Source organism: Mycteria americana, chromosome 11, assembly GCF_035582795.1.
Source record: "Mycteria americana isolate JAX WOST 10 ecotype Jacksonville Zoo and Gardens chromosome 11, USCA_MyAme_1.0, whole genome shotgun sequence".
In the NCBI taxonomy this organism is placed as follows: domain Eukaryota; kingdom Metazoa; phylum Chordata; class Aves; order Ciconiiformes; family Ciconiidae; genus Mycteria; species Mycteria americana.
The window spans coordinates 1,270,233-1,285,329 of NC_134375.1; the positions used below are offsets into that span (position 1 = coordinate 1,270,233).

At 37.3% G+C, this 15,097-nt stretch overlaps 1 protein-coding gene across 3 annotated transcripts in view; it reads left to right on the plus strand.

Annotated features, from left to right (window-relative positions):
* BICD2 (BICD cargo adaptor 2) overlaps positions 1-10,951 on the plus strand; it is a 98,311-nt gene extending 87,360 nt beyond the window's left edge. The window contains exons 7-9 of one of the 3 annotated variants that reach the window (XM_075514498.1): positions 5,385-5,595; positions 7,197-7,272; positions 8,809-10,951. In XM_075514498.1, the coding sequence (XP_075370613.1) occupies positions 5,385-5,595; positions 7,197-7,244 (259 nt within the window). In that variant the 3' untranslated portion in view covers positions 7,245-7,272; positions 8,809-10,951. The other 2 variants (XM_075514499.1, XM_075514497.1) reach the window with 2 other exon arrangements.
* The last annotated feature ends 4,146 nt before the right edge of the window (positions 10,952-15,097 follow it).

Sequence of the window (15,097 nt, forward strand, 5' to 3'; positions counted from 1 at the left end):
GAGAGATTTGTGGTCTGATTACTTTCTTTAATAGCTCTTACTAATGGACATTGATTACACATGGCTGATTATAAACATTCTGGAAAACTATAGCTGGTTATAAACTGTTCTCTGTTCTTAGTGAAAATTACAATGATTTATACAAAGAAAGGCCGCAGAATTTATTCCTTTCAAAAGTACAACTTGGATGAGTCTTCACTGCAAGGTATTGAGGAAGTAATTGCAAATTAGCAATTGGCTAAGGTTTCCCTAGATATTCCCTTGAACTTGCTTATCTATAATTCTAAACTGCCTAAATCTGGGGTGTTCTTTCCTTTGCCTTCTTTAGGATTTGTGCTTTATTTTGTTCTTCAGGGATTCTTGAAGAACACATTACTGGAGTTTGGATCTGCACAGTTTACAACTGTGCAAACCAAGGCAAGAGATGGGCTTGGTATACTTTCTAAAAACATCTAAAAGATGCTGACCTAGCAGAGGGCCTTGGTCCTACAGTCAGGTCTGTGTGAGTTCTGGTGCAGCTGCGCTTGGACCTAGTGCACATGGCAAACTTGCCTGCCTGGAGCATGCTTATGTGGGGTTAAGCTTTTTAATACTTTTGCTTCAACAACTTTTTTAAAAACAAATGTATTTTGTTTTATGGATATGCAAAACTCTATCCAGTGTGAGTTCCTTCAGAGGAGACCAGCTCAGATTGGGTTAAGGTAATAGTGATGGTCTAGTTTCGGAAGGCATGCCTGTTTTCTGCTGTCAATCCCTAGTCACAGTCTTCTGTGTTCTTCCCCTTAAAAATCCAAATCATGTATAGACTGGCTCTAAATCTTACCCTTGGTGCTGAGGAGCACAGCTCTGCGGTACATTGTGGGGCTCATCTGCATTTGCCACATAACGCAGAGTGGAAGGCCACCTTGTGAAGGGAGATTCAGTAGCTTTATTACTGCCATCATCTTCTTCCCTATGTTCCTCCTTTGGTAATACAAAGTTGTCGCTTTCTCTGCAGAGGAGCTGGTTTTCACCAGGGGTTGGGGTAAAGGGGAGGTGTGGGGGGAAGGTGTTAAAATTCAGTCTTTAATATTAATTTCTAATATAAAGATTCAGTTTGAAATAGCAGGTGGCTAATATCCCTTCTAGCCAAACACAGTCAATGCTCATTTAGATGTCATTTTAACTGCTTCTCTGCTAATAAATTTCCCAGTTTTTAATAAAGCCAAAAAATTGTGATTTTAATCCTCCATGTTTTAATTTCTTATGTAGGTTGACAATTTAATCTCTCGAGGTAGAAGTTAAAGTAGTTGATGCTTCTCTCAAGAGGCCTCCTTCAGTCACGTCTGTCTTGCTTTCTTGGAAGTTGTCATATAGTTCTCGTATTGATTGCAGAGGAGGGGGAAAAAGTATAATTATACCCAGGTGCATTTGGTTACATCAGGTTTTTATCCGGAACAGATCTTGATTCAGTAGTGAATTTAGCTATAAATATTATTAAATATAGTACATGCTAAAGCTTAAATAAGATGGTATGTAGAAATAAGGCACAATTGGCATTTGTGGGAAGTAGTGGTATGCAGCTTTTGGAAATGAGACAACCCATTGTTATATTTTTCAATAATTTGGCTTCAGATGGTGTTTTAGAGGATTTAGTTTTTATTTTTCATCATTATAGTTAACATTCAGGATATTTATTTCCTCTGTGTAGATGTTTGTTTTAGCTGGTGTTTTTAAAAACCTATTTGATGTTTCCTAAAGCTCCTTTTTTTGTTGTTGTTCATTACCAGTCCTAAGAAAACAGGCAACATCAAAGCCTTCTGTTCACTATCCACTTAAAAGTGTGAACGTGTAAATGTACAACAGGGTTATGCTAATTTCATATTCTTTTAAAGCATGAAAGCTCAATTATTTTCTTTCAAAGGTGTTTTTAAAACAAAGACATTTTCTGTTCTGACCTAATGATTTTTGCATTGAATATACAGCTGGGAAGTAGCTCAGCATATGGAAATGAAATTGTAAAAGGGAAGGATCTTTTATTGTTATAGCTGCAAAGCAGTGAAAATATAGATACACATACCACAACAATATGCTGCCGTAGCTACTACTACCAGCTTTGCATTAAGCTAAAGTAGTGCTAGAGACTGTGGCTTCTTAAATGCTTAGGGAGGCTAACTTTTTTTTTTTTTTTTTTTTGAGAACATTAAATTGGGAGTCAGTGAACAGCAGGAAGGAAGAAAGTAAGCAGGGCAGATCCCAGTCCGCCTGTGCACACGTCGTCTACACCCACTAGTGGGAAACTTTTCAACCTTACTTGTTCTGTTCAAGTGAACAATTGCTGTATTTTGCATAGTGTAGTGTTCCTCTGACCCTGGACAGCCATGCTTGCACCAGGAGAAGGTTTGGTTTTGGGGCTATATCTTTCATTTGACTTAAAGATCAGGAAAACAGGTTCAGGGTGCATGACTGTGTGTAGTCATGGTAGTTAACACTCCTGCCTCTACCTAGTCCTCTCCTATAGATGAGAGAACAGTTATTCACGTACAGTAAAAAGTGCAGCTGCATGTATGCTACTGGTAACACTTCCTTTTTGTTGGAAAGGAAGGAAAAAACTCCCTGCATAGAGTTTTATGGGGAAGAAAGCTAATTTCGATATTTGAAATAGTGGATGCCTTGTAATTTCTATGGACAGTCATTTGATGTTTTCAACCTTTGTGCTAACAGAAAGCTTGATGAGATAATGACGTGCTACAATAACCTTTTGGAGTCAGAATCGTGGCTTTAGTTATAAAGCTTGGCTCACGTGCAAACGACTTTACTGCCTTCTAGATTCTGTGCTACCAGTCATCTATCAGGTTTGGCACAACTGACTGTGTTTGATCGAGAGGCATTTGAGTAATATCAGAAACGTTTAGAGAAGAGGATTAAGGGACATCAGCGAGACCGTGTGGGAAGTCCCTACTCTGCTTTACGGCAACGGTTTTGTTTTCTTTTCATCATCTCTTTTGTATCTAAATGAGGGTGGGGGGTGGCAGGCGGGAGAAATCTGCCACTCTTGCCTTGGCCGGCTTTGATAGCACTTCTCTGGTGGAAGTCAAATGAGTAGGTAGACTGCAGCAATCTTGACACAGCTTCACTGAGCTGAAAATTTTGGGGCTAAATTAACTTCCTGTTCTGCACAAAAAAAGTGGATACATTTTGTTTCACAAGAAAGGAGCTGGGAAAGGGGAAAAAAACCTCCCCATAATTTCACCTTGCCCAAATCTCTTGGCAGGGTAATACTGAGAATGAAACAAGGGTAATGGGGACAGGTGAATCCAGTGCCAGATCATATTTTGCGGGAGCAATCACATTACATTCCTCAAGGAATTGGTAACACTTTCTGGACATTCCCCTGGTTTGCAGTAGTGGAGCTTTGAAGGACTCAGGTGTGAGGTGTGGGTAGAAAAGAAAGCAGAAAGGTAACTTGTGATACAACTAGACTTGCACTTTTCACCTCAAATGTCATGAGCATGTTTGAAAACTGGAGGGAAACCCCATAGCCCTCAGGTCTCCCAGTAATCTTTAGTCTTTAGCCTTACTCCCAGCCCCAAGTGAAGAAAATACATCTCTTGACAATCTAGAGCAACAGGGCACGGTGTTGGCAGCGATGCTGTGAGCTATTCATTTCTGTAGCCATGCCCTCATTTTGGAGTTGGTGCCACCTTCCGTAAGAGGGGAGCACTGTTATGCCCACTAGATTTATTTGTGTCTTTTCAGACTTCCCAGGGCCATTTCATTCTGTGTTCCTCTCTAGCGCTAATGGTAAATTGGATAAGATCTGGCCCTTGGTCTGCTTCTCCTCACTGAGGCGTATGGATTGGTTTTTCCTTGTAAGGTCCATCTAGCTATGAAGAGAAAAGGGTGGGTGCTAGGCTTCTACAAATTTAAGGTTCCTGGTTTTGCTCATTAAAAAGAGAAACCCCTACGCACTGTGTTTCCACTGTGCTCCACAGTATGAGAGAGACTGTGATGAACTCCAGAGCAGGATGCACAGGGATTTGAGTGGATAGATTCCCACTCACATAGTGGCCCTAAACTCAAAACCTTCTGGTATGCTAAGCTGCATTGCAGTTGTACTTCATGCAGGTTTAATATTTCTGGGTTATTGTTTAATCTCCATATGTATTAAAAAAATTTCTATTTTTTCCTTTCCCTTTTTCTCTTCCCAAGCAAATATAATTAGGACTACAGGCCTAATCCTGCTATTTGAAGTCAGGGAGAGCAGAAATCGGGACTTGATAGTGTAAGCACAGCTGATGAATCCGCATGTGAATGCAGTTTTGTTCTGTGGTGGTTTTTTTTCCAGTCTGCTTTATATTACTTAATGATGATCAATGTCCCTTAAAGGCAGGGGCTTTTCCGTTTTGATGTTAAAAGGAACTTACCTGCTGATACTTTTGCTTTTATGAAGAAGCTGTATTTTACAGATGTGGCCATTGTAAATTCCACCCAGTACCTATGAATATTTCTTTTTCTACCCATACGCGTAATTGGTCTTCTATGTGCAGTAAATATGCATCTACATGTAAAGATGTTAATTTTTGAAATTCTTGAAGATGCACCGTGCATGTTAAGTAGCTTCCAAGCTCAGTGAAAATGACTGTAGATGAAACAGCTTGCAGGCATTCATACAGCTTCCACCTCAGGGTTCCCAGTAACGCTCAGTTCTTTTGTTTAATTGTTTTAAAATTAATTTTTATGGTGAAAACAATTATATAAAGGCCACTTGCTACAGAGAAAACAGTAATAAAACACTATTTATGGAATTTTTACTTCAGGAATCGGAGTAGGTTAAAGTAGAATTATGAAAGATGCTTATTTTTAACAATGCTGTTCAGCCACCACTGGAAATTTGATATTTGGACTCCATGCGTAAAGTAACAAACTACAAAGTTCAGGTGCTCATCAAATGGTATTAATAGCCATTTTAGTAATGGTCATTTTAGAGCACTGTTCCCCTCAGATTCCCTTTCCAGCCTAAAGCTTAGAACCATTGTGGTCTCTGTGTAAGTAGAGACAAAAGTAATCTGACTGCATTGTGTCTACTCACTATGGAAGGACATCTTACTAATCTTTAGACATGAGTACTTTTATATCAGACTCCATACTTTCATTAACTAAGGATGCTGTTAATTATATACCACATCTTGAAAGGTGTGAACATAAGTGCTGAGTGTGGGATTGTAAAAACCCCAGTGAAAAGTAATTGTTATTTTCTACAGGTTTGGTTGAAGTCCCTATTTAGAAGAGTGTGTATGCAAGCAACTGCAAAGCTATCACTCTGCTAATATCAGCTGGACACAAGGGATTAGTGTTTTATAGATGGAAACAGGATTGCTAAAGATTGATATATTTCATTGCAGATGTGACGAGTATGTCACACAGCTGGATGAAATGCAGCGGCAGCTTGCAGCAGCTGAGGATGAGAAGAAGACTCTGAACTCCTTGCTTCGGATGGCTATCCAGCAGAAACTGGCACTGACCCAGCGCCTGGAACATTTGGAGCTAGACCATGAGCAGTCCAAAAGGGTGCGCACAAAATCTGCTTCCAAAGCCAAGAGCAGTAACCCCACTGTAAGTCATATTCGGTCCTGCGGAGACAGGTCAGAAGGATCTGTCCTTAACAACCAGGTCTTTTGTAGTGAGAAATATAAAATCTATTGTGATTAGGACAGGTGTGTAGAAAAATCATATTATGCATCTTATTTTATGCTGTAACTGTCAGCGTAAATCCCCACTATCTAATGTCGCAGTGAGTTGACTTGTACTAGTATGTTGTTGAACCAGGTAATACAAATTGTATTATGGTGGTCTTAACTGTTAACTAATTCATAAGTATGGGGATGCTATTAACAAGTTAATAGTGGAAAGGAATTAGCTTTTTCCACGATTAACATGTATGGGTTTTGCTGTTTATGGTAAGTGTTAAAAGAGTACACCTGATATAGTATATCTGGTGCTACTAATTGTAGTTTGTATAGCACAAATGTGATCCTTTCTCCAGGGTTGCAGCATACTTCAGTAAATGCTTTCACAGGCAGAAACAAACAGAAAACCTTCCTTGTTATTGTGGCTTAAGAAGTGGTGAAAAGCAAATGTTAAAATGAGAGGTGTGTCTTGAAAATGCAGAGCATTTTGAAACTGGAACCAAAATTAATTTGCCTATTATGGCAGATATTAAGAACTTGCTGTCGTATCACCACTGACCAAAGTCCTAAAGCTTTTATAGGCTATAAAAGCTAGAAAAATTTGTAGGGTACATTATTTACACTCTGCTTCCCTCTCTTCAGAGGGTTAACCAGAAGAAACTTGCACATTTATATTAAAAATATGCAATATTTACCCCATCTGATATAAAACTTAAAATTGTAAGAATTGGGATCCTACCTGGTAGACAGTTCCACTTCAAGAAGTTATGCTGTGGAAAAGTGTCGTGTCCTGAAAGGATCTTTGTGGTCTCATGTTGCTCCTTGCAAGCATAACACTTTGGAAAGAATCTGTTTCATATATTACTGTAGCCACACAACATATATGTGTAGAATTAATATGACTATGGTCTAGTATTGTCAGTCACAAAACAGTTTTTCTCAGCTTTCAGTATTAATCTAAATAGGATAGTATTTCAGAGCTCTGATCATTTTTTTTAAATACACAAAAGATATTGCATTCCTTATGCAAGCACACGTTTCACAGGGCTCTACATTATAGGCACAGGAAATTGAACCAGATCATCCTGCTAATAATTATTTATGAAGTAGCTTAGTATACATATTAATCTTTAAAAACAAATAAACCTTTGTCTGCTATTGAACTTTGAAGGGGCCTTTTTAGCCACTTAATTACAATATGTTTGATAATATAAAAGTGTACTTCATAATTGGTGCCTACATAAGAGAAAAAGATTGAAAATGTTGCTTCTAAAATTGTGGAAAATTTGTGGAGCACAACAAGGCACACTCTTTTCTTTAAACCAGAGTTTTAAAGTGCCTAGCCTCAAACTTTATTTTAATGTAAAGCCCTGTTCATTTTGTACTCTTTCAAATAATTTTGTATGCCTATAGTACTACTAAAAGCAATGCGAGACTGCACAGTTGTCTGCTTGATAATGATGTTTTATAAAGCCATTCTAATATTCCTGGTGTGGTACTGCCTCATCTCACTACCATTTCTTATAGATGATCAGCAGCTTGCTTCCTGTGCATTGCCGCTCTGCCTATAAGTAGTCAGGAGATATCACAGTACTAACATAAGGTAATAAGGAGCACAGCTTTTTTTCCCAGTGAGGGGAAATCACATGGGATTTTGGCTTCCCAGATATTAGGGGTGGGGGGGAGACTTCGAAATTCATACAATGAGACTTTAAACAAATGGAATTGTAGAAACCTTGCTACAAAGCTGGGAAACATCAAGATGCCATCAGCCATCTGATGTTCTGCAATGCCAGAACTGCATTTACCAATATTGAGAGGAAGAAAAAAAACCCAAGTGATTTAAGTCTAATATGTTGCTCAAACATCACCGCTTGAGAAGTTTAAACAAATAGGAATTCTGGCTTTAGAAACTAGGCCCTGTGCGTCTATTATTACTTTTTTAGAAAACACTGAATTCTCCTGAATTTGAGCTTTAATATTGCTAAATAGCAGGTTTGATATTTTAGAAGCTAGACATCTTTTAACAATTTTTCAATCCTGCTTTTCTCTTCTTTGCTGCACAATCTTCCAAAAGGCCTTTATTCTTCTCATTCCTGCATTAAGTGTAATTTAAAAATACTTCGTAAAAGCAGGCATTTGAGTGCTAACTTCCTTTGCTCCAATAGAAACCGTTACAATTTTGCTTCCACTATGGTAGGGAGCTTTAATATAGTTTTCACTGCTTCCATGTCTCTAATGGCAGCATTTTTGCAAAATACTAATGGCAAAAAGGTAAATTGGAGAAACTAATTGAATGCAGTTAGGTTTTTTCAAATTAACTGGAAATTTCTATAAAGATTTCAATGTTACCAGACAGTGGCTATTACTATCAGTCTCGGCTCATACTTTCAGTTCCAAGTAAGAGTAATTTTCCTATTAGCCCAATAGTCTTAGCAGTCATTTCCATCTTCATTCACTTCTATGGATCTTGAAAAAAACAAAAAAGCCAAGAAACCTGACTGCTGTTTGAGCTTGTCAAGGTTATGGTTTTCTTTTAGCACCTGTTATAAAAAGAAATGAGGAATGGTGGTAAGGTGACTTGATCCTGCTGTTTGTATTTTTAGATAGTATTTCAGACTGAGTCTTGTAATTCTTGATTAACAATTTCTTGAAACATACGTTTGCTGTAAGTCTTTCATATCACTTTAAATGGGTTGGGATAAAGCATGGAAAATATCTTAAGCCATCACCTACCTCTGCAAGCAGGCTCTTCTTCTGAATGATATTCTCTGCATTGGCCTGCATGATATACTGACCTGCATGTTTCTGGAGAACCTAAAGCTTCACTGAAAATGTTTCTTGCACATTCATTGCTGTTAACTTGTGCTTGAACAGCAAAGCTTTATTCAGTACTTGTAAGAAACCTTCTTTCTGCAAAGCTATTGCTTCCAGGCTAAACGCATAAAGCATTGTTTCATCGGCTTGGAAAGCATCTGCGAGCTAAATCGGCTGCTTCTACCCCAGTAAGCTAACAGACACCCTCAACCAACTAACCTGCTTTTGCAGCACATTGTTTTAAGTTTTCAGTTCTTTAATTGAGAAATAAACACATGATTATTTTTTTTTTCTAATGCTATTTTATTTTTCCATTTTTCAGCTGTAGAGTAGTCCCTGGAGAAGGCCTTTCCAACAGTGCAACAGCATTCTTAGCCTCTTTCATTATGGTTAAAAGTGGTAGCCCATTGCACAAAGAATGGAAACCACTGACCTGATCCTAACTTTTGAAAACACCCTTTTCCTATATACTACCTGAAACTTTCCTTTTATGTCTGAAGCTATAAAAAAACCAGGCTTTACCTATAAGTGCTGCTGCAGTAAGAAAACTTACAAGTGCTGAAGAAACCTACTTCAAATGTAATGATCACCATATAAGTTTATGATCTACTAGAAATGTTCGGATGGGGGAATTTCTTATTTCATTGCAGATGCTCATTTTTTATCTGATTGTTAAACCTGTGCACTTTTGATATTTTGATATTTTTCTTTAGCTTCTTTAATTCCTTATGTAGAAGAGTTTATATAAATGCAGTGGTTTGCGCTCATAGTCTCTCTCCAATTTGGGCTTGTGATTTTTGAATTCTACATCAGCATGTGGCAGAGATTTTGGGGGGGCTCTAGATTGTGATTAGAAGAGAGTTTCAACAAAAACACAGGAGCTCTGCTAAACTGTGTGCTGTGCTTCAGCAGCTTTTTTTATTATTATAAAATGTTAAGCTTTATATGTTTAAATTACTGATTTTTTTTTTTAACTGCCATGTTCATTAAGAAATCCAGGGTATTCAAATTCTGGGGTTTTTTTCATATTGTATTATTATTCTTAGGAATAGTTCAATGTAACAAGAAGAAAACTTGACTTTGCTCTGGTTAAAACAGTAATAGGCACTTGAAAAATATTAAATAAGTAGTATTACCTATGAATTCCAGAATTCCTGGGTTTTAGGAAGTTGAAGTATTATCGATTAACAGAATTTTATACAACTATACCAGTTAAATTCCAAATTGGAATTGTTTTGTTACTTTTTCATTTTACTGTGCCAAATTACGGTACATTTAGAAAGAAAAATTCTAAAGTTGTCAATGATAGGGTGTTATATATCAGCGCCTTTCTGTCATTAATTATTGCCAGTAGTGCCTTTAATCGTTTTAAGGGAGACTCTTAGAATAGCTTAGTCTAAGTCCTGTAACTTAGGAGAAATGGAATGGCTGTTTTGGAATTTAGTAAAGATGTGGAGCAATAAGTGCAAAGTGAACTCCCCTTTCGCACATTTTTAATGGGTAGTCTTACTATAAAGATTATATATTCAAGAATTGTAAAAAATTCTGTTAGTCAATGATATTTCATCATGCAAATCCTTGCAAATTCAGGGGTATAGAGAAAAAAAAAAAAACACAAAAAAACAAACCTAAACAAACCCGAATACACTTTGGGAACCAAATGGACTCATGTTGAACAAATAAGCAAGACGTATTAACACATTTGTGGTAACAGTACAGAGGACGTATCAGGAATATTGATGTTATGTTAGCTTTGTATGGTGGTGGATGCAGTTAACCATAGTATTGTTTGCAAATGTGAACAACAAAACATTGATATCTTCTCTTGCATGTTGTATCTAATCATTGTAATTTCAGGAAACAGAAATGGAGAAGTGCATCAACAAGCTGTACCTATCTCTGCTGTTTGTTGAGGCTCACATGAATGATTAAATTGGTACTTGTTGGGGGGGAGCCTTCCCACTCCTCAAAAAAAGTACAAATTGAAATAATATTGACAGTGGGGAAAAGATTTCTGTTTGCTGGAAAAAAGCATTATTATTCCTAGATGTGGGGACTTGTATTTCCATCTTCTGTTACAGTATTGATTCACAAGAAATATTGTTGCATTTAAAATTACTACATTTGTATGTGGGTATTTATTTGAAATGATGTCTAAGTACTGTATTATGTTTTATGTGCATTACCTTTTAGTGGTGGATTGGTCTCCATTTAACGTCATATGCATGTATTCTTGCCAAGTAACCTTTACACAGATCTGGAGGAAAAAAAAAAAAAGAATGTTAAAGAGAGAAATGTGGAAACTTCTTAAAAGTATAACTGTGTGTTAATTGGATAACCCTAGGAGGCATAGAGGGCAAAACGTTACTTCCAAATTAATAAAAAAGTGTTTAATGTAGGAAAGCAATCTGCCTGCGTAAAGGTAGTCACATCGGCAGTATCAATAAAAGAGAAAAGGAATTCTGTTTTCTGCTTGTCATTTTTGTGTTTTAAGAAGGCGCCATTTTAATTCCTAAGCTATTTTCGGTGTGGGGCTAAATAAACATTAATTTTTATCTGAGAGAAACAGAAAACTTAAAACTGAGTTTGTTGCAGAACTAGAAAATTAATTATTTGTCCTCATATTTGGGGAGCACCATCCTCCTTGCTGTTTCATGAGATTTTCCTGGATTAGTTTTAGCCTTGATCAGACCAGTTTAATCTGTCTCACCGAATAGCCATGCAAACACTTGTACCAGTACAGGAGAAGGGAGGGTAGGACTAATGCTTTTGGTGGTGTGGCGACAAGTCTTCCTGAACTTACATCTTCATTTCTCATATATGCTCCAAAATGCATTAAGATGATGTTTATCTGGTAGAATCAACAAACTAACTCACCAAAAAAACCCTGAAGGAGTATGCTTAAAGTTTGAGGGCAAGGCTAAGGTTTGCCCCATCAATACAAGGATATTCCTGGATTGATGAATTGATATTGGCCCCTAGAAATATTAAATATGGTTTTATACTATAGTTTAACAACTCTTATGTCCCCAGGTAGGACTCCTATAACTATTCTGCTTATTTTTTATATACTTGGTAGCAGTCAGTTGCATTACACCAGCTAATCACCATAATTTATATTATAACTGGAAAGCAATATGACAATTTTTACTTAGGCATTGAAAATACTTGTTGAATTGTGTGCAATAAACTAGCAGAGCATGTTTGCTAGGACACTTTCCCTGATTGTATAGTTTTGCATTTGCTGTAACGGGAGCTTTATCTGCAGGGTGATCTAAGGGAGAAGCATTTTATATATATATATATATATATATATATGCATGCAAATGACAGAAGAACAAGAACAGACCTGTTGAAATAGAAGAACAGTGTGGTTCAAAAATGCTTTAGTAAAAAAATAATAAAAACACGAGAAGGAGAATATTTAGCTTAAAAGTTGGTCTAGTGAATGGCTATTAATTAAAACATCAATTTCTTTGACTCTTTTCTGTGTAGCAAAAATACAGTGCCTGGAGGGAATGTCGCCTATGCTGAGTTGGGAGGGTGGGTCACCAGCTACATTCCAGACTGCAGATGTTGTATTTAGTCTCCAGGAAAGGAATCTGCCAGCTAATATAACACTCCTGCTTGCCATGGATTCAGTAATTCAGTAGTGACCATTTGTTTCTTGCAAGGAAGGCTCGAAAAAAACCTGCTAACTTCCCAGAGGAGGAACAGGGCAGATTTTCAGATGTACTTAGATAAAGATGTAAAGACAAAGAAAAGCAGACCTGAAAGTCCCCGTGTACCTAGTTTTGTAGGATGAAGGCGAAGAAAATTAAGACATAGGTGCTTCTTGGAGATCCCACTGGATAAGATGGTAAAATTCAGCTACACAAATATTTATGGAAGTTACAGTTTCAAAAATGTATTCACATTCTTGTGTTTTTTAAAGGCTGATGATACGGATTGACCTGCAGGACTAGGAAAAGGTATTCTGCTACCCAAGGGCTTAGCAAAAACAATGAAAAACTATAAAGATCACTTCTGTGAGCTCAAAAGCAAGCAAAGTTGCCAGTTAATATGATTATTTTGAGTATTATATTGAATGTTTATATAGAAAAGCTTCAAGCAAACATTCATTAGTGGTTGCTGGGAAAAACACTCATGTACAAACTACTCAAAAGATGACTTCATCCTATTCCTTTCTTCTGAGAGAGTTGCTGTTCTTTCCCAGTGAAGGAGGGGGGTTGCCGCTTCTCAGTGCAAAGGCAAATTTCCACAAGAAGGAGTTAGCACAGCTGCAGAGTGAACTTTTTTCCCTTGTACACCGAGCATGGTATCTCCACAGTAATCTGAGACCTGATCTTGTACATTGAATCTGCGTCAGCCAGCCTTACCTTATCCAGCCCTGTGACTTTGGGACATACTGCTCTTAACTAAGTCATCAGATTTGGTATTTTACAACCACTTCACTTGATAATTGTCTTAGATCCAGTAACTGTGTTTAAAAAAAGAAAAAAAAAAGCCAACAAACAAACAAGCTGGATCTTGTTCTAGATATGAAAGTAGATTATTTCTGAAGTTAAGATAATATACCCAGTGGGAGCAGTGTAATGAAAGCTGATTTTTGTGATTATGCTGAAGAAAACCAGAGAGAAAGTTTAAAATTTACTTAGAACCTAATATAGTGTATATACTATATTAATATCAGTATATACTAATATTTAACTAGGACAATATATGTCATGTACTACTTGCTGATTAAGGCTACATACATAAGCAAAGCTTGAGTTAGCTACATATAGATGAAGTGAATTTAAGCTAGGCTCAAGTGAGTTATAAGTATGCACACCCAGATTTCCACTAGCTTAGCAAGTAAGAGTCGAAGCTGGTTAACCAAGCTGAAAATGACTGTATGGACAGAACCACAAATACCATGGCTTTTTACTGAATCAAACGTTGGGTTAGAAGGACACTCCGCGAAGGCCAAAAATGTACCTGCCCAATTCTCTTTATGTTGCAAGAATTTTGAACAACTTTATAATATAAAAATATCTCTGTGATGTTACTTTTAAAAATGTCAGCAGGTGGACATTTGATTTGTGAATGTCCTATGCTAAAATACTGTAACGTGTGTAACAGGCAGGAGAGACTTTAAAACTGATGATTTAGTACACAGTTTTAAAGAGATCATACATATAAAAAGAGCAGATTTTTTTAAAAGAAATTCTTGCTAGCGCTTGCATAATCCATTATTCTCAGTGACAGTATTTTTTATCTTTTTTGAAACTGATTATTTCTGCTTTTATTTACAGTAATATATTTGAGGAATTACAAACCTCCATATTTAAGAAAAACAACTGTTCATTTTAGTATATGCTGCTTTAAGTTGCCTGACATTAAAAAGACAGTTTCTCCTTTATCTTCTCCTTGAAACCTTGCTCCCTACTTTTTACACAGAAATTTTAGGTTAAAACAGTCTCCCAGTATTCAGATGCAAGCTAACTCAAAGCGAAGGAAAACACGCAATTTGGCAATTTCATAGTCACAAATATTTTCCCCCTAATTTCTGGTGAAGAGACTATTCCTAACTAGGACAGTTTGTATCCTTATTCCAAATTATATTGAGTAAACATTCAAGCAGCTTCTACTAATCTGAAATGTTATTTAGCTTATTTTCCTATATGGTTTCTACCCTGGAATTCAAATTAACGCAGCTCAAGGCTTTATCAAGGGATAAAGAGTAAAGTATTTGATCCAGCAGTAGAACATTAGCTTCCTGTTATCGCCAAATGGAAAATGAGCCTTTATTAAGCCAATTATCAAAGTCTCAGATACCGAGCATTAATATCTCTCCATTTAGAAGACCAACATCTCTGTCAGGGAGAAGACTGTTGAGCCTATGCTATTGACAGCTTAGGGAGGAGGTTTTTAAAGCGTGATCTTACCTGGATCTAAAGAACAGCCTGAACTTGTGCCTTATTAGGATGGGGAAAGCATTAATTCTTTTTAGCTGGTAGTCACGTGGTTATTTAGTAACAGCTCTCAAAAATAAGATTTGGTTTGTAAAAGCAAGTTCCTTGTGGTTTTGTCTTTCTCCATAGGGACCGAATTCCTAGCTATCAGCTATTGCCAGTATACGCATGCTTTTCATGCTTAGGGTGGCAAGGTTTTTTTGGTTAGTGCAAATACTTGAGCTCAAGCATGACCAGAACAGTCAATGTCCAGGAACCTGCTGGCAGCGAGTCACCGGTACGGTGTGAGCTGCAGCTACTGCTAGTTAGTTTAGTGCTGGTAGTTACTCACCACTGCAGGGTTTGCTATGCTTCACATCTGTTGGCAAAAACGTGAGCACTGCTTTTCTCTTGCAGGTTCTTGTCCTGCTGTTGGGTTTGTGCAAGCTGCTGAGCAGCTGCTAGGTATCAGTTTTGGTCTTTGCTGACATTACTTTAGGAACCAGCTGGAACAAGAACGAACCCAATTTTCAGGCACCATGTCATTTGTTTTTTAGTTGCAGAAACAAAGCCATCTTACCTGCTGGCTGTTTTACAGGGCACTTCACTGTGGCTGGCACCTTCTGTGGCTGGCAATTCATCAGAGCTGGTAGCACCTTCTAGATGTCTCTGAAT